General features: G+C 34.8%; 1 protein-coding gene across 1 annotated transcript in view; it reads left to right on the forward strand.

Moving 5' to 3' along the window:
• ASCC3 (activating signal cointegrator 1 complex subunit 3) overlaps positions 1-11,642 on the forward strand; it is a 264,786-nt gene that overhangs the window by 808 nt on the left and 252,336 nt on the right. Inside the window, 2 exon segments of the mRNA XM_009886755.1 lie at positions 154-304; positions 2,607-3,190. Of these exon segments, the coding sequence (XP_009885057.1) occupies positions 154-304; positions 2,607-3,190 (735 nt within the window).

Below are 11,642 nucleotides of genomic sequence, written 5' to 3' on the forward strand. Positions count from 1 at the left end.
AAAGAACAGGTAATAGGGAAACTGCTTGCAATTGTTACTATATACTCACTGAATGCAATTGGAAAGAGGTGACTTTATCTGGTATTTCACTTTAAAGGAACCTCTGTATAGTAATTTTGAAATAAATAATTAAAAAAAATTTTGCATTTTCAGATTAAAAGATCAAAACTACATGAGCAGTTGCTGAAGTCTGATCTTACTTGGAAGAAGATAATAAAGTTTGTTGATGACAATTTGGACAAAAAAGAACACCAAACTGTAAATAGTGATTTAAAAACTATATTGCAGGCTGCAAAACAAATAGGTATGTTTTCATTCTCTTGTAGTCTAATAATATACTGTTTTGTTGGGGTTGGTTTTTTTTTCAAGCGACTTTCTGCCCGCATACTTTGCATACGGGTACAATTTTAGTTTTACCTTGAGGCGAGACTTGCCCTGAAATATCTTTGAAACTCCAATTAATCTGATATGTATATGCACAATTTGGTCCTCTGTTTTCTTTTAAAATATCATTCCGTTGTTATGTGAACTTGTTGCTTTTTGGTAGTGTTATGTAGTGTGTGGTATGGTTTGTGATCGACCTTTAGTAAGCAAAAGCAATAGCTTCTTTTGAAGGGCAGTACTCTGAGAAAAGAACAATGTGGGTGTTACCAGCTTTAATTCCACGTGATTGGTATAATGAAAAATTGGACTGCTACATAAGCAGATAAAATCTAAAAAATGTTTTCTGCTTGAAGTGTTTGGTGTTGAGGAGAGAAATAAATCGTAAATTTCACTCATCTGCAATTAAGCTCTTAAAACTGAAATACATTATGGCAAAGAAAGTGAAAGCTTAGTTTTGATTGGAAACTTAGTTTTTGATCAACAAACTAAAACTATTAGTTTAGTACTTCTGTTCTAACACAAGTGACTTTCAATAATTATGTGTATTTGTATATTATGAATATGAGTGAGGTTAATGCAGCCAAGCTCAGGTCTACATAATTTTTTAGATGTCGGATTTTTTATTTTTTTTCCTGTGATTCCTATATATCTAATGCTGAGAGGGAGGCTGAACCACCTTTTCCCTTTGAGATATATTTACGTATCTATTGTATATGCTTGTCTCTTTATGTCACATATCTTCCATATGTAGGTATCTAATTATCCTGTAAATGTCACCTCCAATTCTCTCCATGAACTTTTCAAGCGCACCATAGGGAAATTGAAGAGAAATACTGATTTATTTTATTTTTTTTTAGGCGCCTCCATTTATATGCTATGTTTCTAGTTTCTCAGCCTTGTTCCCTCTGCTAATGCTAGAATTCTTTTGCTCTTTCCTGTTACATTGTGGGGGGAAAAAAACCTTGCTTCTGCTGGGGTTAAACCTAACCTAAGTTGAACCAAGTCACAAGTAACAACGCTAAAGTAATTAAGAATCTTCCCACTGATTTCAGTAAGTTTTTTAAGAGGCAGGAAACAGGGACATAGTAGAGCAAATACATAGGCCCATAACTGAATAGCAGAGGTATACAGAGGCAGGCACAAGACAATTTTGATTACTGAAAAGAGAATAGCCATGTTCACTATGCCAGAAGTGCCTTCTGGGGCATTTAAAAAATGAATAATATTGTTCCTTTTAAAATAAATAGTTTATTATAATAGTTCTTTTGAATTAGCCATACCAGGAGTTAATCACGAGCGTTATCACTTAAATCATGCTGTTCTCCTCTGCTGGAGTTCTGCTGGTTGATCCTGATATAACTAAAGAATTGACCAGATAAAGACATCTTGACAACGGCAGCTTGTAAATCTCCACAGTAAGCCTTTAAGATGTTTTAAAATTCATGCAATCTTGTAAGAAGTGCTAATTATACTAAAAATGTTGGAGTAACCCACCCAACTTTTAGAACACATTTTTTAAACTTAAAAAAAATTACCTGCATTATGTCCTCATCTAAACTAAACAAAAAACCTAGTATGCTGGCTGGTTTTGTTTAGTTTATGCTTGATGACTTTTAAAATTTTGTTTAATAGTGACATTTTGTTCGTGATATTGTGTTTTTGCTTATCTTTTCCTTGAATACTTTTGAATATTTGTTTGAGGTAAATTCTTTTTCTGTAATACTATATTTTTTATTTGCATAATACGATATTTTGGAGATATAAATGTAATTTCATGCATTTATTTGCTTTAATTTCTTTGGGCAGTTTTCTGACTAACGCATTCTGTAGTAATCCTACTGGGAATTACTACAAGAATGTAGTAGTTCCCAGATGAGTTCTGTATGTTTAGTGTGTTATGAATATTCAGATAAAGCAGTGAATAAACAGTGAGACAAAGTGGAAATTTGTTATCTTTAAAAAGCTCATAAATATACTATTGTGAGTTTAAGACCTCAGGCAAGTTTCTCCTCTAACTTGGAAAAATAAGAAAGCATTGGTAATCCTTAATGTGAATTTCTAGTAAGTAGGATAACGAAGACAGATGCTTTCTTATCGTATACCTTTTATAATTCAGTACCTTGCAACAATTGCTACTTGTTGAATACAGTTATGTTACAGGCAATGAAAGGGAATTAGTTTGAAGTGTATAAAGTTACATTTGGTTTTGGTTTTGTTAACAGTTGGAGCTGAAAATGGACAAGAAGCAATTGAAAGCGGAGCTGTTTTTCTCTTTAAGACATTTCACAGGAAAAACTGTGTTGGCCATGATGAGACAAAGGCGATCAAGCAGATGTTTGGGCCATTTCCATCATCATCTGCTACTGCAGCTTGTAATGCCACATGTCGGATTGCTTCTCACTTCACTGAGGAACAGCTTACAGCCCTCATACAGATGGCTGAAGAGCAAAATGGTGATAACAGAGTGTTCTTTGGTAAAAATATAGTGTTTTCATTTGACATGCATGATTTGGATCACTCTGAGGAGCTGCCTGTGAATGGTGAGGCCGACGCGCAGAAAATTATAAGCTTAGATTATAACAAATTTCTGAACAACCAGTTGAATCACTTACAGAATCACTGTGAGGAGAAATCTGATCTCAAGTCTCTGGAAAAAGTAGATGATTCTTTTTTGTGGTGTGAAGTTGGAAAGTATCTGAACGAATCTCAAGGGGGTACCCCTGGAGGGCCAACAACAGAAGACCTCTGCTGTACTTTGTACGAGATGCTTGCTTCTACCAAAAGTGGTGATGAACTTCAAAATGAGGTACAGTAGTGTATTAACCATACTGTGTGTATTTTAATATTGCAGAAATATACAATTATTTCATATTGAATTATGCCAGTATATTTTAATATTTTATCCAAGTGTTGTCTGTGTTTTTTCTTTTTTTTTTTTTTTTTGTCTTGAGAAAAATTACATGTTAGCACCTTAATTTACCAGGCAGAAGATGGATGCAGCATGAATTTTATGTGAATAATCTCCTCTCCCCCCATAATAGAGAGGCTGCTATTTTTTTATATTTTTTTTTTGGCCATTTGCTGAGCTTCTCCATACTTTCTTTTTAAGCAGTAGCCAATTTGAGCTACTGTATAACAGTGTGAGGAATTGCAAAGCCAAACCGAAGTAAACTTTCTTGGGCAGGTTCCATCTCCAGTTTCAGAGCCTTCCTATTGCTGGGAGGAAAGTTGGAGAACTGTGCAGGTGGTGCTACTTTAAAACTTTGTCATATCATTTTTATTTCTTTTGATACGGAAAAGGGGTGGGTTTATTACAAGAAGGGCAGAGAAAGTTTGAGGGAGAGAGAACAGTTGCTGGGAGGCTGGAGTTGAAGGATAAGCATGGTGGTAGAAAGGGGAAGAACATGATTAAAGGCTGGTGAAGAGGCTTTCAAGGCATGTGCAGGAGAGATGATTGGATTAATCTAGGCAAGAGAGAACTGTTTTTGGATGGGGTTAGGGGGCAGAGAAATTTTGAGGGAGAGAGAACAGTTGCTGGGAGGCTGGAGTTGAAGGATAAGCATGGTGGTAGAAAGGGGAAGAACATGATTAAAGGCTGGTGAAGAGGCTTTCAAGGCATGTGCAGGAGAGATGATTGGATTAATCTAGGCAAGAGAGAACTGTTTTTGGATGGGGTTAGGAAAGAATTCCTGCGGTTTGCTAATTGCTTCTTCCTATGCACTTCTCTGTTATGTTTACTTTATTTTTCATAACCTGCCCTGCTTTACTCCCCTGAAAACATCCAGTACTTAAATTTGCAAACTAACTTTTCAGAAAGACTTTACATGTTGAAAATTTGCCACAGAAGTACAACTGATGGTAGGAATAGACGGTCCTGTGAAAGACAGTATAACGAAAATGTGCTGGAATTTTGCCATTAGAGTTGCAGATTTTATTCTTTTTAACAAAAACATTAAGTGATGGAGAAGAGGATCTGAATATTTCATTTTAGGTTTATATAACTATGTATTGATAGCTATTGCATAATGATATAGCTGCTGAAGCCATATTCTTGTTTTGTTTGGTAGTCAGTAGACCAACCGTGTTTCGGCTGTCCTTTGGGCTATTTTCTGTGTAGGAATATTTCTTATAAACTTCTTCTAATTTGAGAACCTAAATAGGAATATAAAAGGAAGTTAATTTCTACTGCATTAAAATATATTTTTCTAATAACAGTTTTATGCATGTTTCATATTTTGGGTGGTTGTATTGAGGGAAGACACATGGAAATAGAAGACTGAACAGGTCTTGGAGAAAGAGATGGGATAAAGAAACTTGCATGTCAAATGAAACAAAACAAAACAAAAAAAGACTACCTTTATTTGCCATAGGGACCTGAAGTTTATTAATTGTACAGAGATAAAGATTTCTTTTTTTTTTTCCTAGATCAGTGAAAGACTTTTCAGATATAGTCACAGGATGTGCAGAAACAATTCCATACTCCTGCATAATGCCTACTTAACGCCTAAGTTTAGTTTGTAAAATGTTAAAGGAAATGCTTGAAACCTTTCAGTTGAAGCAAGAAGAAATAACTTTATTTTTCTTTTGCAACTTTATGATCATAATGAATTGCTAAATCAATTGGCAGAAAGTTCAAGCTATCAGTTTTTATGTACATCACCCATAAAGACTTCATTTCCTTTGGGTTTTGGAACAGACTTTCTGGCAAAATTTCTGTCTTGATGGCTTTACGGGAGTTTTAATTTGACAATATGAAAAAATTGTTTACTCTGCCAATGTACCTTTCTGAAGATTATTTAGCAAGAGTAAAACGTTTTCTTTGTGTTAATGGAGAGAGAAAAGATTCTTTCCCTTGAGTGTCTGAAACCTGTATCTTATTTTGGATTTTTAAGAACTCTCAGTAATAAAACAATAAATTTTCTCCCCATTCTTCTTATTTGGACCCCCATGTTGCCTTTCCTTGCAGCAAGTTTATTAATTCTTTGTTCATTGCACAATGTGGGGGCCAAGGAGGGCATAAGACTAATTTGAACCTGATCACCTTTTGTTAAAAGCATTCTGGCATTTGTATTGTGCTCTCTGTAAGAGTCATCATGACTTGAAAATTTATTCTGGGCTTTGGATTTTACCATCGCTTAGGGATTTATATATTTTTTTATTACAGCAATTTTGCTGGTGGCATCATTAAGAGCAGATGGTGCTTTTAAACCTGAAGATAACCCATTTCTAGAACTAGGTCATAGATTTGCCTTGTGAGATGGTATAACAAGTATGTGATTGATCATGCATACTGAAAATCTTACATTAATTGGGGTGATGCATACATGCTAAAGTCTGTATGCTCTACTAAATTCTTTTTTTCTTTATAAACCAAGTAAAAAGGAGCTATTGATATGAAAGGATAGTTCTTGGTAAATAAAAATCCAGATCTGTAAAATACATTTTCGTATTTTAAAATAGTGGCTGTGTCTATTCTTCTGTTTAAGAAGATACCACCACCTAATTATTATTAAACAAGAAAAGAACAGACTGGTGGTGAGGAAATTGGCGAATGGACTTCTCTAAGACAATTTCATTTGATCCTTACACAAAGTTTATTAAGATTCCAGATCACATTAAGAATATGAGCATTTTTAGATCATTTCAGGGGTGACAGCTTAAGGTTTTTTTTTGTAGTGGATGTATAGGCACATACATGTATGCTGTTTAGGTTTTTATCTACTTAATGAACTCTACAAGGAATTGAAATGAGCTTCTTTCTCCATCACTGTATAGCTTATGTTTAAAGTGGTTGGCAAGGTAGAAGAGATACTTTGTTCTTTGTTTTCACTATTTTAAGAACATTTCACACTTCCTGTGGGACGGTTTGTTTATCTGGCACATCATTGGTGACTATTAATTAGAGGAAAATTGATTCTTATACTCAGAGTGATATGGGAGTTATAACTTATTTTCTAAGTGTTTAGGGCACATGCTTTTCATTGGGGACATAAAGTCTAGCAAAGCTAAATGACAACTACTGGAGCATGCTTTATGTCAGATTTTGTTGATGAGTATGAAATGATAATGATGCAGTAACAAGACCATTATTTAAAAACAGGAAGAAAAAGCTGATGACAGACTATAGAGTTTTGCCCAATAGTCATCGTGCTTTTTTATTATTGTTTTTTATTAAAACTTAGTATGTAGTGCATTCTTTAATTCAAGTACTCAATTCCTAGTATATGACACTTTCAGAATGAAGACTTGAAGTACCGGGGAGCATTTTAGCAACTTTGCCACCTAACCCCTCCCAGAATATCTAGGAAATAGTTGGAGGAGTTTAGTCCCTCTTTAATCACACCATGCTGTTCTCAGAGGGAGTGTCTCTTTCTTCTGTGAACTCTTGTCATAGTTTATCTGCATTTTTTTTTCTGAATTTTATTTGGGAGATACCTTACTCTGTTTTTACACTAATGCAGGGGTGCATTATCCCTTTATCATAACAAAACAGGAAGAAATTTCCTATAGAGGTGAAGTAACTAGAGGAAAAAAGGGAAATGCAAACAGAATTGTGTTGAGATCTAGTTTATAGTGCCTAGATTATGAAAAATTATGCAATTTATTCATCTCAAGCCAAGGGAAGAACTTTGCCCAAATAAAATTAAGAAACATTAGTTTCATTCAGCATATTAGGTTAAATGGTGTGTCCCAGACAAACTCATGTTAAACGCTGTATGAATGACTAGAAGAACACTAGGCTACGATGTGAAACAGCAGAACTGTTTCAAGAAAATTACACTGTAAGCAGTAGTTTGCGTATTATTTGAGTAGCACATATGTTTATTTATCTCTCTATATGATACATTTCTTTGGCTATAAAATAAGGCACAAGAACCTTACTGCTCAGGCTTCTTTTGTCTGCTTTACAGTTGGGACTATCTCCAGCTCTCTGCGTTAAAAGGTGACTTACTCACGTACTTGAACTGTAGCATCCAGAGCTTCCTTCGGTTAAATACAATCCAGCTGTATGGCAAACTGTCATAGTGAGAAACAAACCTTCCTTTTTCGTTTGGAAGAATAGTTCATTATTTATCATTCCTGCTGAAACAGTAAGATATGGCTGCTTCTTTCTCGTCATAAGTACCTGTGAACATTCAGGTAATGAAAACCTGAGCCCAAAGGGTAGTAATGTGGAGTTCGAAGGTTCAGAATCCTTCCTTCAAGGGTCAAAAACATTTCTTTCAAATCAAAGTAGACCTGAAAACAGAAGAGTACAAGTTGTGGAATATAGGTTTTATATGATGGAGGGAAAAAAAAAAAGGTCAAGAGTTGGGCAGCACCTCTTCCTGTATTTATTCCTTAATAGATTCATGCAGTAATATACTCATCATTACAGCCAGAAGGTTGCAGTTTTATTACTGAAATTCAGTTCTTTTCATGCTTATTTCAGAATGGAAGTTAATAGATGATTTTGATGTTTCATTACGTAGGATTTTTTTTCAGTGTGATGTTTGTGTGTTTCTGAATGCTTGATGTAGCAACAGTCTTTTAGACAGCTTTCCCCAGGCCCTGCTCTGTTGTCTCTCAGGCTTCTGCCTGTAACTTTTCTTTAGTTGTCTTTGTCGCTAGCAACAATATAATGATTTATTTTTTTTTTTTTCCACTTGAGTTCATCTACTTTGTTTCTGTTCCCCTATCCTAATCCCACCACAAATATCTGCCAGTACGCTTTGCTGTTCGAACCTGTAAACGCTCTTGGGATCAAGAACAAGGGGAACTTAACTAATTTGTCAATGCAACGAACTGGCAGGAAGGTCCTCTGTGTCTGCCACCAGCCTTTCTGCAAAAGAAGTACAGAAGAGTAAAGGAAAGCAAAATCTATGTAAGCTTTCACAGGATCTGGAAGAGACCTTTTCTGTCAGTGGTACAATATCTTAAACTAAGGAAGACTCATTAATAAAAGAATGTGGGAAAGTTTGTCCCAACTTCTCCTCTGAAGACTGCTCCAGAGCCTTGTTGCCTGGGTGGTTAAAATGAACCCTTGTTATCTGCTTTCTAGCTTTATTCAGGTCTGGTTTTATGATCACTTTTCCTGTGCTACAGTTGTCCTCTTTTTTAAAGCAATTTAAAAAAAGAGCATCAAAGAACTGGGCTTGTAACTTCTTTCCAGATGCTGCTATGCCTTTTCAACACTGCCTTTCTTCTCATTTACCCTTCAGGCAGTTCCTTGCCAACTTTTAATTCTTCTGTTAATGCTCATCTTCACGAATTTAACAAGTCCTCATGTGGAAAATTGCAATGTTTTAAATGAAGTCCAGATGTTAGACAACTGCTATTTATTCATTTTCTCGATTAATGAAGTGTTAGACCAAGTGATGTATCATTAGTAAGACCATGCTACTCCTATGCCATTTTCCAGTTACCTGCCTTTTTGATTTTTTCTAAAATATATATATCCTTTAAGCTATTCTCCAATCTTATTTATATTTTTTTTTAATCCATGGTGTTACTGCACTTGTAGATGTGTGCTTCCTGACCTACAATTTCATGTGTTAGTTTTTGAAGATTTATGAGAGATTATCTTGCACTCAAGCTGTGAGAACAGTGAGCTCTGAATTTTGTTCCTAGCTTCAATGTGATCATTTTTTATATCCATGCTCTTTTCTCTTTAACCACATTATCTGTATATCCGAAATAATTATTTTCATAGACAAATTTTAATTTTAAAATTGAAATTAATTAAAGTAACAGGTCAGTAATTAACACTCTTTGTTATTAAGAGTCAAAATTTCCCTTTCAAAAGGGAAATTTGTGCTAAAGTAAGGGACCTAGATGGTGAAGTCAGCTGCTCCGTGGAATGCAGAATGGAAAACACGCCTGGATACTTTCAAAGCAAAACACACTAAAATTATTCCCTGATGTAGGGATATGAGCCAATAAATAAAAGCAACACATAGCGGGAGATGAGGTTTTCTGGTTTGGTTTGTTTTATTTCCTCTGTAGTCATCTTTTAAGAAGTCTTTCCAATCTACCCAGTCAAATCTAGTATAGCATCATAGCTGGGAACATACATGTTTCCTTATAAGTGTGGAATTGGCATATAAAACTCTTATTAAATGATGGTTGCAGTTAAATGAGGAAGAGAAAAGGTATTCACAGATTATAAAATTTTTTCCTGAGTTAGGCAAATTTGGACTTCAATGTGTTTTCTTGATGCTTTAAAACTAAGTTGTGTTTTTAAAACTATATCCTTCAGCCTGCAGTGATATTTATTTTTTTTTTTAAGAATTTTTTCACATCTAAACCAAAACATAATGGACAGATTTGGCAATAGAAGTAGCAACCTCACACTGCAGCTTGCAAATCACAGGGCGTATCATTCGCATTAAAACAGGACTGATCAGTATTGTTAATTCTGATCAGAATGAAAACTATAGAGCTCAGCAGTCAACAGATAATAGATTTTTTCCCTAGCCCTGTAGTTACAGTTGATTATTTTTTTTTATGATTTTTTTTTTCTACTTTTTTTTCTGGAAAGGTTTTTATCATGTATCTCATGGATACTATAGAAAGATGCATATTTTTTTAGAACATAGAAAGCCTCTTTGGTTTGTTGTTTGTTTTTTTTTTTCATATTGACTGCTGAATTAATTTCCTATACCCATATTAATATTGTGTAGTAGGTTACTCTATAAACTGATGGGTTGATAAAGGAGATAAGACCCCTTAAATTTTCCTGGATAATGTTCACTCTTGTGTTTGGATTTTTTCAGGGGAAAACTCCACTCTTTTACAGTGCTGCAAGGAAAGAGTATTTTGTGAGGCTGGGTAAATCTCACCTTCATCCATCATGATTACCTTTGAAAAAGCCTCACAGTTCTTGGATTACCATCACTTACTTTATCTGGTGATGTCACCTCTTATTTGAACAAAGTTTTCTCACCCCCTCAGTTTAAAAAGTTATTATTAAACAATGGTAATACTGCATTTCACATGATAGTCTGATCATGACAAAAAATGTGTCTAGACTGACTTTGATCAGTACTTGCCTCTTATTCTGGAGAACACATGTCATCAACTAAATTACTTTTAACTCTATTGTTAATGCCATTTTATTAATAGGCATATTTGTTTCATTTTGCTTATAAAATGGAGAGGAAGGCAGGCAGCACAGAGCAAAAACTATGAAAACTATCTGCGGTTACTATTGAAATGTTAGGCTTTCTTAGTTAACATCACACTCGTGCATTTCATTGTCCTGCTTTGAGCAGTAAGATGAACAAATAAAATCTGAAAGGTGTAGGGTGATGTCCAGTGTGGGCATACTGGACTGGGTCCCACAAAGCGCCACAGAGGTGATAAAGGGACTGGAACATCTGACATACAAGAAGAGACTGAGACAGTTGTGGTTGTTCGGCCCGGAGAAGGGAAGGCTCAGGGGGATCAGATCTGATGGTGAGGATATCTCCTGTTGGTGATATCCAGTGGCAGGACAAGAGGCAATGGACATAAACTAAAATACAGGATTTTCCATGTAAACACAAAAAAATTTTGTCACTGTGAGGGTGGTCAGACACAGGACCAGTTCACTCAAGAGGTTGTGGAGTCTCCAACGCTGGAGACTCGATGATCCCCAGAGGTTCCTTCCAACCTCAACAGGTCTGTGATTCTGTCATTTCAATTGAATAAATAGAAGTAATTGGGGAAAATTCTTCTGTTATATTTACTTCTAATTCTATATTAACGTTAAGTCTTCATTTTTTCCTGATGGATTTCTTGCATTAAAATCCAAGTGTAAACTATCCCTTACTTTAATATGTTCTAAGTTAAAAAAACTGGTTGTTCTGTAACAAGTTCCTTGTTAGTAGAATCTCATAATAAATAAGTGGAGTGGGCCTTTTAAGTACTTATATTTTAACCTTACATGTAACTTAATTAATGAATTATGGTATACAGGAAATAAATAGTCTTTGTGTTGCAAGTAATCTCAATTAGATCTTAAAGTGACATTGCTTTCAGATATGTTAAATTGGTCTCCTAAATTAAGTATCTATAAATAATGGACATTTGTTTTTCAGAGAAATCATTCATTTAGTTTCTTGCATTAAACGGGCATCTGTAATGGTCATTATTCTCCTAAGAGAAAATACGTATGGTGTTAATTTACAGGACCAAATTTCTAATACCCTTTAAAAGCCTAACATTATTTATGTGAACATTTAATTTTTTTTCTAAGTGTAAGCTAAGACAAATGTTACATTGTAAAATGAAATTGA

The sequence above is a fragment of the Charadrius vociferus genome, unplaced genomic scaffold, assembly GCF_000708025.1.
Source record: "Charadrius vociferus isolate BGI_N301 unplaced genomic scaffold, ASM70802v2 scaffold76, whole genome shotgun sequence".
NCBI classification, from domain to species: Eukaryota; Metazoa; Chordata; class Aves; order Charadriiformes; family Charadriidae; genus Charadrius; species Charadrius vociferus.